The 24533-nt window shown below is 44.0% G+C and overlaps 1 protein-coding gene across 1 annotated transcript in view; it reads left to right on the forward strand.

The window, feature by feature from the left end:
* LOC306879180 (uncharacterized protein) overlaps positions 1-24533 on the forward strand; it is a 129273-nt gene that overhangs the window by 97089 nt on the left and 7651 nt on the right. Inside the window, exons 13-33 of the mRNA XM_079431981.1 lie at positions 2812-2865; positions 3977-4039; positions 4141-4185; positions 4269-4322; positions 4416-4476; positions 4658-4768; positions 5646-5795; positions 5962-6051; positions 6155-6312; positions 6592-6771; positions 6940-7123; positions 7958-8008; positions 9967-10038; positions 10159-10266; positions 10710-10928; positions 11038-11199; positions 14828-14998; positions 15262-15405; positions 17224-17343; positions 17581-17762; positions 17947-18010. Of these exons, the coding sequence (XP_079288107.1) occupies positions 2812-2865; positions 3977-4039; positions 4141-4185; positions 4269-4322; positions 4416-4476; positions 4658-4768; positions 5646-5795; positions 5962-6051; positions 6155-6312; positions 6592-6771; positions 6940-7123; positions 7958-8008; positions 9967-10038; positions 10159-10266; positions 10710-10928; positions 11038-11199; positions 14828-14998; positions 15262-15405; positions 17224-17343; positions 17581-17762; positions 17947-18010 (2443 nt within the window). The remainder of the gene's footprint in view (positions 1-2811; positions 2866-3976; positions 4040-4140; positions 4186-4268; positions 4323-4415; positions 4477-4657; positions 4769-5645; positions 5796-5961; positions 6052-6154; positions 6313-6591; positions 6772-6939; positions 7124-7957; positions 8009-9966; positions 10039-10158; positions 10267-10709; positions 10929-11037; positions 11200-14827; positions 14999-15261; positions 15406-17223; positions 17344-17580; positions 17763-17946; positions 18011-24533) is intronic.

A 24533-nucleotide genomic window follows, 5' to 3' on the forward strand; every position in this document is an offset into this window, starting at 1 on the left:
AAGAGAGTGAAAGAGGGCCAGACACTCACTGTGAAGCAGTTTCAGAGACTGCTGGGGCTCATGGCAGCTGCGTCCAACGTGATACCTTTTGGCCTGCTGTACATGAGACCCCTACAGTGGTGGCTCAAGAGCAAGCGGTTCTCCCCGAGGGGAAACCCGCTTCGCATGATCAAGGTCACGCGGCTATGCCTACGTGCCTTAGACATGTGGAGCCAAGCTTGGTTCTTGTCTCAGGGCCCGGTGTTGGGAGCTCCTTGTAGCTGCGTAATGCTAGCGACGGACACATCCCTCACCGGTTGGGGAGCGGTCATGAGTGGCCACCCTGCCCGCGGTCTGTGGAGCGGTCGCCATCTAACGTGGCATATCAACTGTTTGGAAATGTTGGCCGTGTTTCGTGCACTCAAGCACTTTCTCCCAGACCTGAGAGATCACCATGTGTTGGTGCGCACCGACAGCACAGCGGTGGTCTCTTACATCAACCACCAGGGAGGTCTGCGTTCGCGCCGCTTATACAAGCTGGCGCACCAGATGCTTGTGTGGTCCCAGGGCAAATTTCGCTCGCTGAGAGCCATCTATATCCCTGGGTATCTCAATGTGGGAGCAGACATCCTGTCGAGGCAGGGGCCGAGGCCCAGGGAATGGATGCTTCACCCCGAGGTTGTGAAGCAGATATGGAGAGTGTTTGGCCAGGCTCAGGTGGACCTTTTTGCGACTCAGGATACAGCGCAATGTCCCCTCTGGTTCTCTCTAGTTCCTCCAGCTCCTCTGGGACTGGACGCTATGGTACAGGCTTGGCCGAGGCTTCGTCTGTACGCTTTTCCCCCGATCGCTCTGCTCCCGGGAGTTCTGGCGAGAGTGCGCCAGGACGAGGTCAGCCTACTGCTAGTAGCACCGTTCTGGCCAGGCCGAGTATGGTTCTCGGACCTGATTTCTCTCCTCGACGGCTCTCCGTGGTAGATTCCCGGCACTATCTTTCACCCCCTCCCGGAGTTGTGGAAGCTGTAGGTGTGGCCTCTGAGGGGGTGCAGCTCATAGCTTCCGGTCTCTCAACCGAGGTTGCTGAGACCATCCTCCAGTCCAGAGCTCCCTCTACGAGGAAACTGTATGCCTTGAAGTGGAAATTTTTCACTTCCTGGTGCGGAGACCGCCACTTTGACCCATTAACTGCCCGATTGGTACAGTGCTGGAGTTCCTGCAGGCCCGTTTCTCCGCAGGGGTAACCCACTCCACCTTGAAGGTTTACGTGGCAGCTTTTTCGGCCTACCACGCCCCTCTCGGGGGCCAGACAGTGGGTAAGCACCCCCTGGTTACACGTTTCCTCCGCGGTGCGCTGAGGCTGAGGCCTCCAGTACGACCCCGTGTCCCTACCTGGGACCTGGCTGTGGTTTTAGAAGCCCATAGAAGAGATCTCTGATCGCCTTCTCACCTTAAAGACTACCTTTCTCTTGGCGATTTCTTCTCTTAAGAGAGTGGAGGATTTACAGGCCCTTTCAGTGGCCCCGTCATTTCTCGACTTTGCGCCCGGTCTGGCCAAAGCGTTCCTCTACCCTCGAGCGAGCTATGTCCCTAAAGTCCCTTCTTCTATACCACGGCCTGTCGTGCTACAGTCATTCAATCCTCCTCCCTTCCGGGAGCCCGACCAGCGGAAGCTTAATTGTATGTGTCCAGTTCTAGTACTGGACGCATATGTCCACAGAGCTGCCCTGTGGAGAAAAACTGACCAATTGCTGGTATGCTTCGGTCCTCCTAAGCGGGGTCTGCCTGCTTCTAAGCAGACCCTTAGCAGGTGGATTGTGGATGCTATTTCTCTTGCTTATGAGTCCTCCGGTCTCCCCTCGCCTATGGGGGTTAAGGCTCACTCCACCCGGGGTATGGCGGCCTCTAAGGCCTTTCTGGCAGGTGTTCCTGTGCAGGACATCTGCAATGCTGCGGGGTGGTCCACTCCCCTTACTTTCGTCCGCTTCTATGGCCTTGATCTGCAGGCCACTCCAGGCTCTTCTGTTCTTTTGCCCTTGTATAGTGCTCCTGAGGGATACACACAGGGCAGGGACTTGGAAGTCTTGTGGCGTGGGCATCTCATTCCTGTAGCGTCGTCGACGCAGCTCGAGTTCCTGGAAGGGAACGTCTCAGGCTACGTATGTAACCCTGGTTCCCTGAAGGGAACGAGACGCTGCGTCTCGAGGCCATACTTCCTGCATCCCTGTGGGCGCTTGCTTCATTCCTGGAAGCAAACGCTGGCTCCGCCGCACGTGCTTTTATGCTTCGCGGTCGGTGACGTCACCCGCCTATGGCGTCTCGCCCTTTCATTGGACAGATTAAACTCTAGTTCAAAGCACGATCACGCTGAAGGCGTTCCCGTAGCGTCATCGACGCAGCATCTCGTTCCCTTCAGGGAACCAGGGTTACATACATAACCTGAGACCACATTCAACTGAATTGAAATTTGTGGATTTCAAGCATAGATGTGTACAACAATAAATTGCTGCATAATATTTTAAATATTATGTAATATTTCTTGACCATAGAAATATCAGTATCATTGAAGCTTCTTTCACAGAGTTTTCTCTTGCTAAATTTTCTGCATTCACAGTACACGTTCTCATATTGGCAAAACCTTTTATGCCATTTTTACACTAAAATACTCAAATCTGGAGAGATAAAGTTTAAAAATGAACTCATGTATTGATTTTCAGGTGTAAAAAAGCTTTTTAATCCCCAGCCCAGTCAATTGTTTTTAAAAAACACAAAGTGACATAATGAATTCTCAGTCTTCTCTCTCTCTCTCTCTCTCTCTCTCTCTCTCTTCTTTAGGGCGATAAAGGCTATGACGGTGTTTCTGGTTTTCCAGGGAGACCAGGACCACCAGTGAGTAATCAAAGAGAGCTTGTTTATGACGTTATTTTACTGCCAAATGGTTTTTGTAGAGCAAAAGTAGATTAATATAATGCACGAGCGCAAATCTCCTCGCTTGCACGCGGATTTCCTTTGCTCTCGCACAAAACCGGACGTGCGCTCTCGGATATACGCTGCTCTCGCACAGAGAGAGTGCGTGCACTTAAAACTTGTCTCTCCTCTCACTCAAGTGTGCGTGTGCACGCTCAAACTTTGTCCTGTGCACTCGCACATCTCTCCATGCTCTTGCGCTAGATATTAATTATTTTCACACCTGGATTAAACGTCAAAAGTTATCAACCAATCAGATTTGTCTACCACTGACCCAATGAAAATACTAGGCCTACGTGAAGAGGGAACTGATCCTGGAATTTCTCTACAATTTAATAATATTTAGTCATATCAAATGTATGAGATATCTGACATAATATGACATAACATTGACCTTTTATATGAAGGGTTTGACCAACCGTAGTTGGACAGAGGTTATTTATATGTACAAATCATCCAAGCACCTAATTTCTAGCCATTTCAAATATACATTTGATTAACATTGCTAAATATTATTAAACTGGAAAGAAATGAAAGATCCTTCTTTGATTGTCAAAATATTTCACAGAACAGAACAAAATACAAACATAAAAGATATAAAGTAAAACAAAGTAGCCTACAATAACCAGTGTGTTAAAACGAAAATGCAACAATTAAAAAAAATCAAGGAAAGGCCCTAATGAAGAACTTTTGACAACGTTTAATTCAATTGCGAAAATAATTAATCTTTATATATATATATATATATATATATATATATATTCATCCCAAGTACACAATAAATGTATTGCCACATGAACTTTAAGAATCATATACTTTTTTTGTTTGTTTGTTGTGTCCGGTTTTGTGTGAGAGCAAAGGAAATCCGCATGCGAGCGGGGAGATTTGTGCTCGCGCATTATATTAATCTACTTTCGCGCTACAAAAATGCGCTCTCGACATTTTGCAGTAAAATAACGCCATATTGTTCTCCCAATTCATGTTTGATATGCTGCTGTTTGAAACTCACACACACATTGTTGTGCATATATAGGGCCCATTTGGGTACAGAGGTGAGACTGGAGAAAAGGGAATCCTGGGCTTGCCAGGCTCAAGGGTAGGTAATGTTACTGCTACATTTGTGATTTACAATAGGGTGATATTTTGTTTGTTTCAAATTAACCTGAACTTCCTTTTATGTATTGTTCAACATGGCAGGGTCCACCTGGTCTGAACGGTCCTCCTGGGCTTCCTGGGATTAAGGTAGATATGAAACGCTTTACTCTAAACTGTCTTCCTCTTATATCTTCATTAGATACCAACCATCTTTTCTTTCACCTCTGTAGGGCTTCCCTGGGACTCCTGGTTTTTCAGGACAACAAGGTTTTACCGGCACAAAGGTAAGAACATGGAAAAAGAAAAACACAAATATATATATATATTTCATAAACAGAAATATGTTACATAGTATCATATTGTAAATATATTTTTAGGGTGAAAGAGGAGACCCAGGTCCACCTGGACCGATTGTGGATCCAGTAGATGGAATTAAAGGTATCAGGAATCACCTTTATTGTAGTCATTGAGGTTGCGTCTATCTTAATAAAATATTATTAACTTTTATACAATTTTGTGATCTTATATATGGTAATTGATTTTTCTAATCTCTCATGTACATACTCATATGTATGCTGATGTACAGTCTTCAGTGATTATTAAATTTACTTGTACCTAGGTCCTCCAGGTGATCCTGGCTTTCCTGGTTATCCAGGGATAACTGGAGATACAGGTTTTCCAGGGTTTCCTGGTCAGCCTGGTCCTCCGGGACAACCTGCTTTTCTCACAGGTACTAGTGACATACTTTTGGATTTTAAGGCTTTATGGCTCAGATCATGCAGCTTGTTGAGGATGTTTTTGTCCAACCATGGTTGTTGAAAAAGTAACAAGGGCATGATCAAGACGTTAGACTGGAGAGCACATGGTACATAGAAACAAACATGACAGAATCCCACCAAAAATGACAAAACAAGAGCAAATGAAATACCACAAGACATGTGCTCAAAAGATAAAATTACAGCACACCAAACTAACCAAAGAGCACACGGAAAGGAAATTAACACCCCAAGCCACATCCCCACTATGAAAGACACAACATGGAGCATCTGGGTCATGACACCAGAACTGACACCGAACTAGACAGAATTGTCAGGGCCCAGACACCAAAAGGAACAGGAGAGCTCACAACCAAGAGAATAACCCCAAAGAAATGGGCACCTTGACAAATCACGTAACATGGGTTTCAGGATACTATCGCCAACGCCACACGACAGTGCAAAGCAACAGGATATACAACATTTAAAGACCAGGTTATCAGAAAACCTGTGTAAACAAATGGGGATATGAATCAAAAGAAATGTAATAATCTTTTTAGTATTTTTAAGAAAGAAATATTTAGGGAAAAAGAAGTGCAGTTACGTTGTCAAATAAAGACAAACTCAATAATAAGTTTAAAACTAAATTGCACAAGGTGTTTGCACAGACTTTTTAATGGCTTTTGGTTCAGGAATTGGTTGGACTACTTTGGTCACACTGTATATTTTTGATTCATTGAAACAACCGCATAGCAGCATGTGAATAACCACTCCATTGCCATCCACAACATCCTAATGTCAAGAATCTATTGTCAATATGATGATAACTGTGAGTTTTGTTTTTCTATTCAGGTCGTCCAGGCACCTCTGGGTTCCCTGGTGGCCGTGGACCCAAAGGACAGAAAGGAAACCAAGGTCGGGATTATTATGGTCCTGAAGGTCTTCCTGGAAGTCAGGGCTTTCCTGGACCTCCAGGTCTCCCTGGACCACCGGGCAGTACATGTAAGCCTTTGCAGACGATGATAGCATCTTAATTTCACGAAACTTAAGAATTTGACAAATTAGATCACACCAAGAAATACATTTTTGTAGGTCAAATCAAATAGAAGTAGATCCTTGCGGTAGCAGTTGTGCATTACCACTTTTCTTGTTTTATCTTTCTATCTAGCAAACCTGTTCTCCTCTGGACTACCTGGTTTTCCAGGGCAGCCTGGTCCAAGAGGACCTCCTGGAGACAGAGGCTTTAAAGGGTTTAAAGGTGAGACACTTTGTTGTGGAACTGAAATGACAAGTATTAGGTGTCATTTATGCAATTATGTTGAATGATTTACTTGGCCTTCTTCCCTGCTTGACTCTTGCAGGAGAAAATGGTGACTGCGACTGTTTGGGTGGAGGAACAATTGGCGCACAGGGACTTCAAGGGCCTCCAGGGCCCACGGGTTTTGTAGGACTCAATGGCGTGAAGGGAGGAATTGGTGACCTAGGCTTCCCAGGACCCCGTGGTCCACAGGGCCTTGATGTAAGATATTAGTTATCAAAACATTAGCTTGGATCAATTGGGCTAATACCTTGATGTTTTTTGGGTGGTGCTGAATGATGGTGGTAACTTGGTGGTGAGAGTGGTGCAATATAAATCACAAAAGTTCACTGCCAAGGTTACAGGTTTTGTTGTTTATTTAGGAGTCTGGTGTAATGCATTTAATACCATATTGTCTTATTGATCATCAAGAAAAATTGGGATCATCAGGTAACTTTCAAAATTGCTTAAAATGAAAGGTCTTGCTTTGCTTTTTTTTAGGGTCGTGCAGGTGACCGAGGCTTTAAAGGGCGTAAAGGAGAGAAAGGTAATTATTTCTTCCCAGAAGGCAGAGGACAAAAAGGTGATATGGGTCAACAGGGTCTTCCTGGACCACTTGGAGCAAGCGGCAACCCCGGAAAGGATGGATCTCCTGGCTTCCCTGGAGGACCAGGTCTGCCTGTGAGTAGATTTTCCTTTTCCTAATTTTCTTTTTCCGTTCTATCATTTCATTTCATCAGCTCTGTAATTATTGCTAAAGAAGACATGTGGTCCTTATTGCTTGTAGTAATTCTGATTCTGACTTTCAACTAGTGAGAGCTCTAAATTTCTCAAGTTCTTTCTCTACAGGGGGAGCCTGGTTTTGGTGTGTCTGGAGATAAAGGGTTTCCTGGTATTCCAGGATTCAAAGGTCGTCCTGGGGACAGGGGTGAACCTGGTATTGGCTATCCTGGTGTAGCTGGGTTCAAAGGGTCACAAGGTGATCCTGGATTCAATGGTCTTCCTGGAACACCTGGACCCAAAGGATCTCCAGGTAAGTAGAAGAAACAATTCAGTAACACTTTAATAATAAATACATAGTCTAAAATATTTTATTAGCCTATATAAAAAAACTAATTATACAGATTTTGTGATATTGTTACAAGTTATTATTACCGATTAATTAGCTGGCATGTAATGTATGTGATTAGCCTACTTTTTAAATGAACTTATATATTCATATACAGTGAATTAATTGGATGTACACAAATGAAGGTGGTATTTTGTCAATACAATCCTTCTCAATCTCCTCAAGAGGCCCACTTAGCATATTAAGTTGTTTTGTTAGTTTAAGATTAAACAGTATAAGATGAGTTTGGTTGAAAGAGCTTCAGTTTAGAGGTTGATATGCCTAATCTCGACAAACATTCATTTGGTCCAGCTTTGGACGTGTCTGAGAGTGAATGGGTGTGCAAATAAATCTTTACATTTTGCCTGTGCTAACAGAACTTTTGACCTCTTTGCAAGCCATTCCATTCAGAGAGAAATTGAGCAGATGCAATTAAATCCATAACAAGTCTTAACATCCATGTCTGAATCACCAAATCCTTTCACTTCTCTGCGTGCTTTCCGTCTCTCTCTCTTATTAATGGAATGGATTTGACACAGCCATGCACATGTTCCTCTTTTGATTTCTTTATTTGCACTGCTTTAACCGAATGTGCTGGAATATTTGAATGAGCTTTTTAATACTCTACTAAAGGTACAATCATTTTCATGCTTATGCATTTGATTTCTTATTGATGCTGCCTGAATGAACTGATACTTCAACCGATTGATTGACAGCTTCTCTTGCAATCTCTCTTGCCCTTGCATGTTGTCTGACTAGGTGACAGCTGTGGGCAGGCGGGGCTTAATGATGCCTCTTTGGAAGAGGGAGGTGAGATGTGAAGCCCAGAGCTGTAGCCAGTAAAAAATAAATCAACATTTTCCAGTGGCCTGACTGTATCAGACAGCTTAACTGTAGTGTCCATCAAACCCGACCATACCTTACCTTCATTATGACTTCCCTTTAGCTTGAGATGTCTAATACAGTTAGTCTCTTGCCATTCTGGAAAAGTGGTAGTTGCCATATTACAGACCTCTTTTGCCAGTCATTTAACAATCTTTGTGCATGTTATTAGCCCTTCTATACTGACTTTACTGGGGAAGGATGGGTTATTTTCTTTTTTTTGAAGTATGAAAATAAATCACATTTTGAAGAATCTTTTATTACATTTTGAAAACTCTGCTACACCATCAAAGGCCCATTACTCAAATTTGCTTTGCATACCCTTTGTAGCGACACAGTATTAGTTCCAACACTTGTACACCTTGGTCACAAACACCCATGACATGCCATCAATTACCACAGAAGATATTTTGACTGAAGATTTTGACTGCACACAGAGTCCAAAATTATTGTCCGAAATTTTCGCACGTTAAAAAATAAATATGACCTCACGTTATGTCCATCACTTTTACACACTGCCTCCAAAATTTTAGTCCGTCATAAAAAAATTAGGATCCGGTTCGATTTTTCTGTTTTTCGCATTCGTAGCAAGCATTTTGAGAGGTGTTTTGACAGTTCAGAGCCACTGTATAAGCGAACGCCAAAATCCAGAATGGTGATTGTCAAGTTCATCCACTTCATCTCGCAGCACAAAGCACTATATTTAGATCCTTGCACACTGAGTTCACAGAAATTGATGGTCTTCTTTTTAATATGTGGCTCTAGTATCGCTAGCAAAGCATCAAACTGAGCAACTGACATCCTGAAATAAACTTTGAATCCCCTGTGATAATCCCGCTGCTCCTTAATAAAAGGAGGGGGAACTCTCCGTCCTCTCTAGGCTATATCTCAGGATTGGGTGGACCCAGTATTTCCTTTCTTTTTCTTTTTTTTAAGGAGGAGATCAACAAAATCATCCTCAGTGCTTGAAGACTCCATTTAGTAAGCTACTGTTTTGTGAATTTTTTTGCAACGGATTAATTCATACACATCGGACTCAGTGTGCAAGGTTTCTGTGCGTGACAAATTTTTGGGATAATGAATATGAAAAAACGCATACGAAAATTTTGGACTGTGCAGAGACCCTTATCCTTCACAAGCAAAAATTGCCTCTGCTGCATGCACTTACAATGGAAGTCTATGCAGCCATGTATTGCAACACTAACATACACACTGTTACATGTTATTATGAGCCTATGGATAAAATTATGCATAAAGCTCTGGCACTTACTAACATTATTTTATTTCCAAAATGTCATGTTATTACCATGTAAAGCCAATAAACACTTTTGCAATATACACCCATGGATGGACAAATCCAACAACAGAAGTATTAATATAATAATTAATATAAGCACATTAATTATTATAAGTTCTAAAAGAAAAATACAAGCTGCACATTTTTTAAACCCTCTGAAAAGCATTTTCATTGTATGTGCATTACTGCATACATTACTGTTGACTTTATAATGTACAGGTTTTCTGTTAAGCTGCTTCAAAACATGAATTAAAGTGTTATAGAAATATAGTACATTTATTTTTTTCTGTGGTAATTGACAGCAGATGAGATTGACAGCAGATCTTAAAATGTGGTTTTCAGGACAGTTCATGAAATGTCCATAATGCTGGACTGCAGTGTAATTGCATACAATATATTCCCTCCTGTCCATTTTCTTATCAGCCAACATTTACTTATCTTTGATGTTCAGATACATTTTAACTAACAATTTACACAAACACCCATCTTTTAATACTTGGTTTGTTATGGTTAGTTGTAGGGAATGTGTGTGGAATGGACCATCATAGACAGTTTTATATGTTACTGACAATAGTATGGGTGTCAACAGGAACACCACTGCCCTGTAGGATTCCTGGTGAGCTTGGAGATCCAGGATACTTCGGAAATCCTGGGGTGCCAGGTAATTTAATTTCTAAAAGTATAATTAAGTTGATAATTGTAGTAATTTGGCTGTAAAGAGTGATTCAACATTTAAAATGCTAAAACGTTTTGCATGTGTGTGTGTATATAAATATATTAGGGCCAAAGGGTCAGCCTGGTTCCTCAGGAGCAAGTGGGCGCCCAGGGTTTGATGGGCCAAAGGGTGAGAGAGGAGAACCAGGCTCTGGAGGTCAGCCAGGACCTCAGGGTAAGATTATAGCCTCGGATGTGAATGGGTTTGCCATCTAACCACAGATTTTACATATAATTGGTCAGCTTGTTTGGGCTAGCCATATAATTAAAAGTATAATAGCATAAATTGCAATAAATTGCATTAAGCAATAAATTGTATTAAGGTACAGTAACATTTACTGTTGAAATTTTACATTCAAAATCCAGTCATTCCAATAGGAATCTGTGTGATTGGGATTTTCGCAGAAGCGTGAAAAATTTCCCCAGGCAAATTTCACTCATTTTCAAGTTGGTAACATGAAATCACCTCATTGAGCAACAAAATCCTTTGCTGCTTTCGGTTTGAAATTGTCTTCTGTGTGAGCAGTGCTTCTTACTTCTCTACACTGTTGAGAAGAGACAATGGAGCAATTTCATGAATGTGACTGCACCTTTTTAAATTTGAAATCTTATGATTAGGGTTCCCCGGACCCAGAGGAGATCCAGGTTTACCAGGACTAACAAATGCTGGCTTACCAGGGCCACCAGGAAGAGATGGTTTTCCAGGTTTGCCAGGAGCTAAGGGAGAACCCGGTGTGGTGCTTGGGGCCAGTCCTGGAGGTCCAGGTCCTCCAGGGAGACCAGGAGAGCCAGGAGACAAGGGTCAACCTGGTGTGCCTGGTTTACTAGGGAGGCCTGGTAAGTTTGATGAGATGTTTTCACACAGCCACTACCAACATCATTAGCACCAATCCTGTCAGACATTTATAAGTCATGCTGGATATCAAGCTAATGCATTCCTCCTTAGGTAATGATGGACGCAATGGTTTTCCTGGCATAAAGGGAGAACGAGGTGTGGATGGAATTCCTGGTCTTGTAGGTCCCATAGGTCCACCAGGAGAAATCCCTACCGGGGGTGTTTCTGGTCCCAGAGGGCCACCTGGAGCTAAGGGATTTGATGGACCTCCAGGTAACCAAATCAAATCAATTTTGTCATTTTATGTAATAATATGAGGATTTGTTCAACAAGAACTGCTCAGATAAATATACTAGGGTAAACTCTGCCTTGAGCTCTACAGTAAGCAATTTTTTCAATAAGACCTTTCACATTTACATTTTTGGCAGATCTATTCGACTTCTAAGACTTTATGAGGCATAATTTTTTCAATCTATCTTAATAACCGGGGTTGTTATGGTTTGATTTAAATTTTCATGTGAGTATTGCTCACTACTGTAGATTTGAGTTGCGGTAAAATGTTTTACTGGCTCTTTCTCTTCTCATCAGTCTTCGTCAGCCTGTGTTTACTGACCTTCCTCACAAAAATATGTTTTCATTATTCTATTCTCTATGGTCATCCTCCCCTCCTTCTCTTTTTTCATCACCATCATTTCCACCCTCCCATCCTTCCATTTGTGGTGTCACCCTCTTCTATTTTTGGTGTTGGGTCACTTCACTAGGCTGCCAAGGTGAGAAATATTGTCCTCCCTGATGCCCTCCATTTGGTGTTGATGTTCCTCTAACACACAATTCACACTCTTGCAATGCTTCCTATTAAAGTGTTAGTTCACCCAAAAATTAAAATTAGCCTGTGTTTTACACAACCTCAAGGCATCCTAGGTGTATATGACTTCCTTCTTTCAGACGAATCCAATCGGAGTTATATTAAAAATGATCCTGGCTCTTCCAAGCGTTAGAATGGGAGTAGGTGGGTGTTGTTGTACAACAGTCCAAAAGTAGTCAAATAAAGCATCCGCATCCATAATAAAACGCGCCTTACATGGCTCTGGGGGGTGAATAAAGGCCTCCTGTAGCGAATCCATGCGTTTTTGTAAGAAAAATATCCGTATTTCAAATGTAATAAACACTTCTCTCTCACTTCATTTAACTTTGGTATGCGTAAGCCAATCTGGTGGATGATGTAGGACGTCGGCATTGCGTGATTAGTCTCTCACGTCCTCCACTCCATCTCTCACGTCCTGCACTCTTCCCTCACACACTTAGACAGCAACAATGGGAATTATGTAAGGCTGCTATTCATTGACTATAGCTCAGCTTTCAACACTATAGTCCCCATCAAGCTGGCTTCTAAACTCACAGACCTCGGCCTAAACTCCTCACTCTGTGACTGGATTCAAGACTTCCTCACCGGCAGACCTGAACGTAGGAGCCCCACTGGGCTGTGTCCTCTCTCTCTACACGCATGACTGCGTGTCCTCTCACAGCTCCACATCTATCATCAAATTCGCTGATGATACTGTGGTTCTGGGCCTCTTCTCCAACAATGATGAGACCGCATACTTGGACGAGGTAGACAGACTCACATCATGGTGCCAGGACAACTGTCTCTCTCTGAATGTGAGCAAAACTAAAGAGCTGATCGTGGACTTTAGGAAGAGACAGCAGCAGCCCTACACTCCTCTTATGATCAGTGGGACCCCTGTGGAGAGGGTGAGTAGCTTCAAGTACCTCGGCGTAAACATCTCTGAGAACCTGACTTGGACTACACACATCCAAACAGAGGTTAAGAAAGCCAGGCAAAGACTATACCATCTGCGACAGCTGAGGAAATTCAGGGTCTCACCAGCAATCCTGAAAACTTTCTATTCAGGGACCATAGAAAGTGTATTGATTCAGTGCGTCTCAGTGTGGTATGGAAACAGCTCCAATCAGGACTGCAAAGCACTACAGAGAGTTGTGCGCTTAGCTGAGCGCATCTCAGGGTCTGCTCTCCCCTCTATGCAGGACATCTACATCAAACGCTGCAAAAATAGAGCTGTTAAAATCTTCAAGGACTCAAATCACCCTGGTAACCGTCTATTCACTTTGCTTCCATCTGGTAAGCGCTTCCGTAGCCTGATGGAAAATCTGAGAGACTTAGGAGGAGCTTCTTCCCCCAGGCCATCAGGCTCCTAAACTCTAACTCTGTGTCATAACATCACTTGACTCCATGTAAATATCACCATATCAATAAGCTATTCATAATTTTTCTCTACCTCATATTGCTGCTATTTACATACCCTGTACAACTTTTTTGCACATTCCTCTTTATTACTATTTAAGTCAACAACATACTGACCTGCACATTTATATTTATATCTATATTTTTTATCTTTTATTTTATTCTTTTATTTTTTCTACTTTTCTTTTTCTTAATATTTGTATTCTATATAATTGCACTGTCCTTGGAGCGGACCTGACTTACATTTCACTGCTGGTTATACTCTGTATAATTGTGTATGTGACAAATAAAAATCTTGAATCTTGAATCTTAGTGTCAAATGCGAAGAAAGAACAAAACAAAACAAAATGTCGGTCATGAATTAGAAGTACAAACAGAGGATTTGTAAAGAAAAATGTCAGAGGATTTCGATATAACCCAAGAGGAGACTGGTTTTCCTTTGATAAAGTAAGGAAACTTTGCTTCCTTTGCTCCTGTAAACAAACTCGCGAGACTAGCATATCTCAGATGTGCCCCGGAGCTGTGTGAGGAATGTTTTATTATGGATGCACGCGCTTTATTTTGACATGTTTTGGACTGTTAAACAGAAACACCCGCCCACTGCAATAATAACACTTGGAATAGCCAGGACAATTTTTAATATAACTCCGATTGGATTCATTTTAAAGAAAGTTATATACACCTAGGATGCCTTGAGGGTGAGTAAATCACAGGCTAATTGTCATTTTTGGGTGAACTAATCCTTTAACGCACTTGTCTTTCCTTGTGTTTCCAGTCCACCTAATTAATTTTTCACTCAAAATGATGACAGAATATTCATTTTTGGGTGAACTCTCCCTTTTAGGCATCTATTTCAAACCAATAGAGTAGTTTGTTCATAGTGACAATGCAGAATTCATTTGTTTATTTGGATCTGCAAAATGTTAATTTGAAATTTCTTGGATTGACCATCTATTAAAAAATATTGGTATTCCAAAGGGTTGTATTCCTCCATCTTTTTGTGTGTTTGTGTACCATGAAGCAGGAAGCACATAGTGCACTCACATGTAAAAGATGGCCTAAAACTTGTGTGCTTAAGTACTAATCCTCAGGTTCAATGAATTTGAGAAATATAGCCTCTAATCTAACAATCTAGCCTCAGGACTTGCTTTAACCCGATGTGCTTGTGTGCCTTTAACCACAAACCCACCTACTGGTAAACAGCAGCATCTTTAGTTAGTCATGTCAACTTTAGTTAGTCATGAAAGTATGTTCCAGCTTCTTGTACATCCAGTCTATAATTAGACTTCACAAATTGTGAAATATGTTGTGTTCACCCAGTACAGCAAATATCAGTAAATGTTTTTTACTTTTTTATTTGTTTTTTTGTCAACATTTATTGAATCTTTTAGTAATATAAATTATTTAGAATTTGCTTGTTTTTTTCTTTAATTACCTGTTATTTAAATCACTGCATGCTGTCTTTAAAGTATTTCTTTAGTGGGTAAGTCTGTTCACCTGTACAGTATTGTGAGTTTATTTACATCTCATTAAAAAAAATAAAATAATGGAATTTATTTCAGTGAAATCCAAGTAATTTCTATGCACTTTCAGAGCTAATGCCTATATTATATTTTAACATTTTTTTTTCCTCCACAGGTTTCCCAGGGCTGAAGGGTGTGAGAGGAGATCCAGGGCCACCAGGGCCTGGTGGAATAAAGGGTACGCCAGGATTTCCTGGCTCCCCAGGGTCACAGGGATTTAGGGGACCTCCTGGACCCCCTGGCATTGGAACACGTCCAGGCATACCTGGAAGACCAGGAATAAAGGGTATGATATTGCAGAATGAGCTTATTAATTAAATTGATTTGACTTTCTTGAGTTATATTGCTGATAGAAGCTATACTAGATTCACTTCTGCAGTCATCTTAACATGCTTATACTATCTCTAAAACCACACTATTGAAATTTGTTATGCTGTGCATTATTACAAAGACATGAAACAAGCATCTCAGAGATTTTGAAATAGCATAAAATAGTAGCATTTTACTTTTAATTATTATAACGTAGATATTGTGTTGTCTGTGTTCAAGGGGAGAAGGGGTCTCTTGGATTGTTGGGTTTCCCAGGTTTACCTGGTTCTCCTGGAGTCCCAGGTGGCCCAGGTGTTAAAGGTTTACCTGGTTTTTCTGGGCAGGATGGCTTACCTGGAGGAACTGGATCAAGAGGAACCAAAGGTATATTGATGGCACTTGCAGGACATTTGATTGTGGATTTTTAGTTAAGTGAAACCATAGAAGGCACTCAACCAATAATTCAGAACTTCAGAAAGAACCAAGACATAAAATAGTTTATTGTAATTATATTTTAATATAATGCAGTAATACAATTTGTGGCGGGAGGAGCCAACGACAGACACAGTGGGCGTGGCGTCAAGCCTCGGAGAGGTTTTTATTAAACAATATATCCAAATAAAGTGTCCAAAGGGGGAAAAGTGTCCAAAATAAACGGGGATCTGGTGTCCTCGTCGTGCTGCGGGGCTGTGCAGGAGGGCAGTGTTCAGAAGGGAAGGGTCCAGGGAAGGGGCGGAGTCCGGTGGCCGCACGCGCTCCCCTCTCGGGGCCGGGAGCGAGTGGCGGCGGCGTCTCTTGCGCGGCTTCGTCCATCTTCGGGCATCCCGGCGCTTCTGGGGGATTCGGCGGCCCGGCATCCTGGCCCGTCAGCCGCCTAACGGGTGCGGCAGTCCTCCTCGACGCTCCCTTCCTGGACCCACGAGGACACCAGCGTGCATGCACGGGGGAGAGACCGGTCTCCCGAGGAGAGGCGCGTTCGGCATTTAACGGCGGCGGTGATGAGGCTCTATTCACGTCAGGTGCGCCTCATCACACACCGCCAGCCCTGGCTGTTTCAGCGCCCCTCCTCTCTCACACACCCACTCCTGTCGGGAGCCTGGTGAAGGGCGGCGAATACGGGACGGGGTGGTGATGATAGACAGGGGGGAGGCAGCCGACTCGTCACATTCCCCCCCCCCAAGCGACATCCCCGTCCTAGGGTCGCCGCCCACGCAGGAGTGCTACCTTCCTCAACCAGGCTCCAGCGGTCGGAGTGGGCGGGGCAGGGATTCCTCTCCGGGCAACGCTCCCTCTCGCACCGCGCCGGAACCGGGACAGAGAAACCGGGTATTAGTTGTCAGCCTCAACCAGCCACAGGGTAAATGACCAACAGAAAGAACGTCACTTACCCCTTCGGTGGCTGGGAGGCTGTCCCCGTCGTTCCTCTGTCCCCATGCGGGTTCCACGGCTTTTTGCGAGCGAGAGGGGATGACGTCATCAGATGTTGCCCAACTGCGCTGTCTAGGCTCCGCCTGCCCGCATTCTCCACCACTGTGGCGGGAGGAGCCAACGACAGACACAGTGGGCGTGGCGTCAAGCCTCGGAGAGGTTTTTATTAAACAATATATCCAAATAAAGTGTCCAAAGGGGGAAAAGTGTCCAAAATAAACGGGGATCTGGTGTCCTCGTCGTGCTGCGGGGCTGTGCAGGAGGGCAGTGTTCAGAAGGGAAGGGTCCAGGGAAGGGGCGGAGTCCGGTGGCCGCACGCGCTCCCCTCTCGGGGCCGGGAGCGAGTGGCGGCGGCGTCTCTTGCGCGGCTTCGTCCATCTTCGGGCATCCCGGCGCTTCTGGGGGATTCGGCGGCCCGGCATCCTGGCCCGTCAGCCGCCTAACGGGTGCGGCAGTCCTCCTCGACGCTCCCTTCCTGGACCCACGAGGACACCAGCGTGCATGCACGGGGGAGAGACCGGTCTCCCGAGGAGAGGCGCGTTCGGCATTTAACGGCGGCGGTGATGAGGCTCTATTCACGTCAGGTGCGCCTCATCACACACCGCCAGCCCTGGCTGTTTCAGCGCCCCTCCTCTCTCACACACCCACTCCTGTCGGGAGCCTGGTGAAGGGCGGCGAATACGGGACGGGGTGGTGATGATAGACAGGGGGGAGGCAGCCGACTCGTCACAAATTAATGTACTAAATTAATGAATATATGTTTGTGTTTTAAAGGGGAACGTGGTGCTCCTGGTCTTCCAGGATCCCCTGCAGTGCTTCCAGTAGAGCAGCTGGAAAAGGGTCAAAAAGGTGACCCAGGAGGTGGTGGACTGCCTGGTTTCCCAGGACCAAGAGGTACAAAAAGTGGACAGACCATCCAATTAGACCTCAGTTCCTTAGATTCTAATGATGAATCCATGCTGTTTAGTGGCATAAAGGTGTTCATGGACTTGTGATGTTGAGCTGTTCTGTAAAGAGTAGAGTTCAGTGGAGTTATTAATATAATTTTCATTTAAGCTTGTGATAAAAGAACCAATCATTCAGTCATTAGAATCTCAGTAAAATCTAAATGTTTTTTTTTTTTTTTGACAGGTGATAAGGGATTTCCAGGGTCACCTGGACGTCAAGGCTTTCCTGGATTACCTGGTGTTGCAGACCAAGCAAAAGGTCTTCCTGGCCAGCCTGGACTCCCAGGTATTCCTGGCTCCTTTGGCTTCCCTGGTCCCAAAGGTTCACCTGGAGTTATGGGCTTCCCTGGCTCACGAGGCCTGAGTGTAAGTATCCTGTTTTCAGGCCACAAGTACAGTATAAGTATGTATAAAATTCATTATGGATGCAGCAGTACTAATACAGTTATCAGCAAAGGGTCTAATGTGGTCTCATACTTGCACTTGTCAAAATGTGTTATGCACAGAAATATACATTGTCTCTTACTTTTCGTGTTGTTCTCTATTGCAGGGTGATGATGGTGTACCTGGGGTTCCAGGGTTCCCAGGCACTCCAGGACAATCTGGTGGCAAAGGTGAGATCTCTGTGATTCTGTCAATGCCAAGTATTATAATAATAATAATAATAATAGGGTCATTCCGTGTCAAATCAAATTTCAAAAACTTACCTGGCTCAAATTTTTGATTTTGCTAATATTTTTTCTCAAGAAAGATAGTGATGAGAGCCAAAATATTACATGGCATGGATGAATATTTACTGAGTAATTCACTTTGTAGAGGGGGGTCAAAATGGGAATTTTCACCTGAGATTCAGAGCCAAATTACAGGGGGGTAAAAATGACTTCAGAAAGATGGCATCATCATAATGCTACTTTTTACACAGACATTTGTAGGTCTGTTAGTAAATTCCGTTGACTTTAGCAATCTTTGTTGCATTAATGCCAATGGTGACCATTCAAAAATGGGGAAACAGCACTTTTCTCAGCAGTTTTTTCTCCAAAGTTTGCATGCCTGTAACTCAATAAGTATTAAAGATATATTAAAACCCCTTTAGATATTGGGTCTTAACAAACTTTCTTTTTGCCATCTTTATTTTTAAGGCCCTATATGGTTCGGTTCCAGAGATATTAGAATTTTAATATGGCTCCAGGAGTAAATCGTTAAAATTTTCAGGGGTCAAAAACCAAATGTGGGTCAGTTTGCAAAGATATGATATTTATTTTCTTTTAAAGAGGAATGTCTGAAGAACAAATAATGTTGAAACTAGAGATGTATCTTTTTTCCTTTTGTCAGGACAGCTGCATTTAACATACCTGTCTGAGTGCCATAAATATTCTCTTTCCAAAGTTTGCGTGCCTATAACTCAAGAAGTATTAAAGATATTGCAATATGAATTTAGATTCTAATTGTTAATAAACTTTTCTTTTGGAATCTTAATTTTCAAGGCCCTACATCATTCAGACCCAGAGATATGAAGATCTCAATGAGGCTCCATGTCCAGATTGTTTAATATTACCCATTTTCAGTGGTCGAAAACCAGATTTGGTCGCTTTGTGTGCAGGTGATACTTATTTTCTTTAAAGTACAATGTCTGAAGCAGAAATAATGTTAAAATTAGAAATCTATCTTGTTTCCCTCTATCAAAACAATTACGTAGAACATAGCTGTTAGAGTGTCATAATCTTTTTCCAAAATTTGTGTGCCTGTAACTCAAGAAGTATCAAGTTATCCTAATACGCTTTTAGATCCTGGTTCCTAAGAAACTTTTCTTTTGGAATGGTTTAATCCCAGAGATATCAAGATCTCAGTGCAGCTCCATGTCAGAATTAGTTCCCTATCAAAAGCTACTCTCGATGCTGCGTATCAAACGCTAATGAGAACATTCTTTGTTCGACCGGTTGTGAAGCACATGTGTCAAACACGCCAAGAATTAGCTTAAATAACCTCGGTGAGTGACGAAACTGATTATGTGCACCTGCAGGTTAAAAATAGACGTGAAACAGACATACCTTCAGGTTTCTTTGTCTTCAAGACTACTTTGTGTGTGTGTTGTCTCCTCTGTCTTGAGAAAAAAAAGAGAAAGAAAGATATATATAAAAAGGTAGATCATGTCTAGTGCATCAGTTAGGAGATGCTTGCCACCGTGTGCACAAGTTATCCCTGACGATGATCCACATGATTACTGTTTGGAGTGCCTCGGGAAAGAGCATGCTATGGCTGCTCTTGAGGACGCTGAGTGTGAGCACTGTGAGTCATTCCCTATCGGAGTGCTCTGCTCGAGGCTTGCTTTCTTTCGAGAGGCGCGAGCCTCTGCATTCTCATTAAGATTGTGGGGCCTCCTCTCTCTCTCGCGCAGATCGCGGAGTCCCCGCCCCCGCTGATGAAGCGCGCCCCGGCGCTTCTTCAGAGCGAGACGAGGACGCGGGTTCTCTTGCCTCCAGCAATATGGAGACCGAGAGCCTTAAGCCTTATTCCTCGCACATCTTTGTATCCACAACGTCAATTTATTCGACTATCGTGGGTGCTAAGGCGCAGGGGTGTGTGACGATGCCTCAAGTGGAAGAGACGCTCGTGGGCTATCTCTCCCCTGGGAGTTTGTCGTCACACAAAAAGCCAGCCCTTCCCACTAAGCCTTGCAGAGTAACATCCTCACTGGTGGGGAAGGCATTTCAAGCAGCGGGTCAGGCTGGTGCTGCCCTGCACACCATGGCAGTTCTGCAGGCATACCAGGCTGACCTGCTGAAAGACCTGAGCATGAGCAGGAGTATTAGTGAGGAGGCGTTTTCAGAGCTGCGCCGAGCCACAGATTTGTCTCTTTGTGCGACCAAGCAGACGGCCCATGCCATTGGACGTTTTATGGGTGCGTTGGTTGGATCCCATTTACCTCATTAGCGTCAAGACACCTGTGGCTCAACCTCATGGGCATCAAGGATAGGGACAATGTGTTCCTCCTTGATGCCCCAGTGTCACCTTCCGGTCTATTCAGCGACTCCATGAACACAGTCATCACTAGGTTCCGGGAGGCCCAGAGACACGTGGAGGCTTTCGATAAGTTTCTTCCCCGCCGTGCTCAGGCGTCTGGGCTGTCGGCCACCCAGCCCCAACCCAATCCGGTTTCTCTGTGGTGAGAGTCACAGAAGCACAGAGTGTGGCGAGCCGTGTGCCCCCTCGTAGGGACTGGGGAGCAGCTCCCGATCTCAGCAGCCAAGCAAGAATTATTTCAGGAAAACGTCCTGAGGGTCAAGTGCCCAGGACCGTGGGCATCCGCATTTTAAATTACATAGACGACTGGCTGATTCTGGCACAGTCCCAAGAGCTAGCACTTCGACATCGGGATGTCATCCTAACTCATCTCGAATCTCTGGGGTTGAGACTCAAGGCCAAGAAAAGCGTTCTCTCTACTGCTCAGAGACCTTTCTATGTGGTTCAGACCCCGGTTTCTGACTTTGGGTCCCACTCTAGGTCTGTTTTGTCGTTGCAAGATGCTAACAACAGACGCTTCCCTCACGGGCTGGGGTGCGGTCTTGGATGGCCGTCCAGCCCAAGGGATCTTGAGAGGCCATCTTTTCGATTGGCACATAAATCGCCTCGAAATGATGGCTCTATTTTAGGCCCTGAAATACTTCCTCCAGCAGTTGAGAGGCTACCATGTCCTAGCGCGGGTGGATAACACGGCTGTACTGTCTTGCATAAATCACCAGGGTGGACTGCGTTCACGCCGCCTGAACAGGCTAGCGCAGCAGGTTCTGCTTTGGGCACAGGACAAGTTCCTGTCCCTCAGGGCGATTTACATCCCCGGGGATATGAATGTGGGAGCATTCTGCTCCTGGGAGTCCTGGCCAAGGTCCGTCAACAGGGGTCTCGCCTCTTACTGATAACGCCCCGATGGCCGACCAGAGTATGGTTCTCAGATCTAATACCCCTCCTCGACGGCTCGCCATGGGCGATTCTGGTCAGGGGAGATCTCCTATCTCAGGCGCAGGGGACAGCATTTCATCCCCGGCTCGAGCTCTGGAACCTACATGTCTGGCCCCTGAGGGGGACCAATTGAGAGATGCTGGGCTTCCAGCCGATGTAGTAGAGACTATTCTAAGCACTAGGGCTCCCTCCACTAGAAGGAGTTATGCTTTCAAATGGCACATTTTCGAAAATTGGTGTATGGCACACCATGTAGACCCAGTTCACTGCCAAGTTGTTTCAGTGCTGGAGTTCCTGCAAGAGTAATTGTCCTCAGGCACATGTCCTGGTACTCTCAGAGTCTATGTGGCCGCTATTTCGTCTTGCCATGTTCTGATTGATGGTGTTTCTGTGGGAAAACACCCTCTTGTTGCCCGCTTCATTCGGGGAGCTAAGAGGTAAAGGCCGCCCACTAGAGCGACAGTCCCTTTGTGGGACTGACTGGAGTCAGCGCCTGTCAGGTTTCTGACTCTAAAGATGTTTTTTTTAATGGCCATAACTTCTCTTAAGAGAATTGGGGATTTGCAGGCTCTGTCGTTCTCGCCATCCTGCCTAGACTTTACCCCTAGCCTGGTCAAAGTTATTTTGCATCCTCACCCAAATTATCTTCCGAAAGTTACATTCTCGACCATGAATCCGGTCGTTCTTGAAGCTTTCTGCCCTCCGCCGTTCACGACACGGGAGCAAGAAAGAATTGGGGATTTGCAGGCTCTGTCTTCTCGCCATCCTGCCTAGACTTTACCCCTAGCCTGGTCAAAGTTATTTTGCATCCTCACCAAAATTATCTTCCGAAAGTTCCATTCTCGACCATGAATCCAGTCGTTCTTGAAGCTTTCTGCCCTCCGCCGTTCACGACACGGGAGCAAGAAAGACTTCACTTACTGTGTCCAGTACGTGCTCTTCAGCTCTACGTCCACCTCTCGAGCCAGTGGCGTAAGTCGGAGCAGCTTTTCATATGCTATGGGGGCCGCAACCGGGGGGCGGCTGCCACGAAGCATACATTGGGTGAGGGATGCTATTGCCCTAGCCTATGAGGCGCGTGGTCAAGCTTCGCCTCTAGGAGTTAGGGTCCATTCAACCAGGGGGGGTTGCTTCTTCTATGGCTTTGGCAAGAGGTGTCCACTTGCAGCAAGTGTGCGATGCGGCAGGCTGGTCCTCTCCGCATACATTTGTCAGATTCTATAGTTTGGATGTCCATGCAACTCCGGGCTCGCATGTCCTTGAGTCAACATCCCATAGGCATGTCTGAGACCTTTTTCAATGTTTGTGCGCACACACTACACAACCTTGACGGGTCCAGACACTTCCAGTGCGGTGGCATTGGTATTCTCGTTCCCATTAGAGTTTGATACGCAGCATCGAGTGTAGCTTTTGATAGGGAACGTCTCGGGTTACTTGACTGTAACCCTGTTCCCTGAAAAAGCGGGAACGAGATGCTGCGCCTCAATGCCGCACTGTAGACGTGCCAGGGCGTCTCTTCAGACAAAGTGTAACCTGAAGGTATGTCCGTTTCACGTCTATTTATAACCTGCAGGTGCACGCAATCAGTTACGTCACTCACAGGTTATTTCAGCCAATTATTCGCGTGTTTGACACACGTGCTTCACAACCGGTCGAACAAAGAATGTTCTCATTAGCGTTTGATACGCAGCATCTCGTTCCCCGCTTTTTCAGGGAACAGGGTTACAGTCAAGTAACCCGAGACGTATCCTACCCATTTTCAAAGGTCAAAAACCAAATGTGGTTTTGTGTTTATCTAGTAATTACTGTTGACAATGCAAAAATGCAAATAATAACATTAACCCAGGATTAGGATTTTACAGTGTGACACGACAGATTATGAATGACCAGGATTAACTGTTAACTCTAGGTATAGTATGAACAATATGAAATGTAAAATAAGATTACCCAGGATCCCATTTACCTGAGGTTCAGAATTACCCAGTGTTAATTATTTCAAATGTGAGAGACCTCAAATGTTTGAGGTATTATCAGTGATTCTGCCAAATATGCCCTTTAGCAGTAGATCTATGACTATGATTCATACTTTATTACCAGACAACAAGAAAAATAAATTCTAATAATCCAGGTGAGGTAAATCTTGGTTTATTGATGTAAATACAATGTGTGGAGAAAGTAACCACACTTCCCTATGAGGCGTGGGATTTGTTTCAAACATGTAACAATACTGTATATTTAAACTCTTGGTAGCTGCAGAAGCTGTTAAAATGAACAAAATCTTCCAAATATCAATGATAACTGATTAAAATATAAAATCTTATAAGTAGACTACAGAGACCAAGGTAATGTGCCTCAACTTGACCATATCAGTGCACTTTTAGGACAGGTTTTTCTATGAAACTCTTTGACAGGGAAACAAGATACAATCCTAATTTAAACATTATTTCTTCTTTATACATTGTTCTTTAAATAAAACAAGTATTTGTTTTATTTAAGCTGATTACAAAGTGACTAACATTTGGGTTTAAACCACTGAAAATGGGTAATATTCAACAATCTGGACATGGAGCCTCATTGAGGTCCTCATATCTCTAGGTCTGAATGATATACCGCCTTGAAAATTAAGATTCCAAAAGAAAAGTTTATTAACAACTAGAATCTAAAATCATATTGTAATATCTTTAATACTTCTTGAGTTATAGGCACTCAAACTTTGGAAAGAGAATATTTATGGCACTCAGACAGGTATGTTAAATGCAGTTGTCCTGACAAAAGGAAAAAAAGAGACATCTCTAGTTTCAACATTATTTGTTCTTCAGACATTCCTCTTTAAAAGAAAATAAGTATCATATCTTTGCAAATTGACCCACATTTGGTTTTTGACCCCTGAAAATGTATACATTTTATTTATTTAAGGGAAGGGAAAGGGAAGTGGTGTGTGGCCAAGTATGGTGACCCATACTCGGAATTTAACCCATCCAAGTGTACACACGGTAATGAATATACACCCGGAGCAGTGGGCAGCCAATGCTGCGGCGCTCCGGGGAGTAGTTGGGGGTTCGGTGCCTTGCTCAAGGGTCTCACCTCAGTCGTGGTATTGAGGGTGGAAAGAGTGCTGGTTATTCACTCCCCCCACCTACAATCCCTGCCAGACCTGAGACTCGAACCCACAACCTTCGG

The sequence above is a fragment of the Barbus barbus genome (genome assembly GCF_936440315.1).
Source record: "Barbus barbus genome assembly, chromosome: 2".
In the NCBI taxonomy this organism is placed as follows: Eukaryota; Metazoa; Chordata; class Actinopteri; order Cypriniformes; family Cyprinidae; genus Barbus; species Barbus barbus.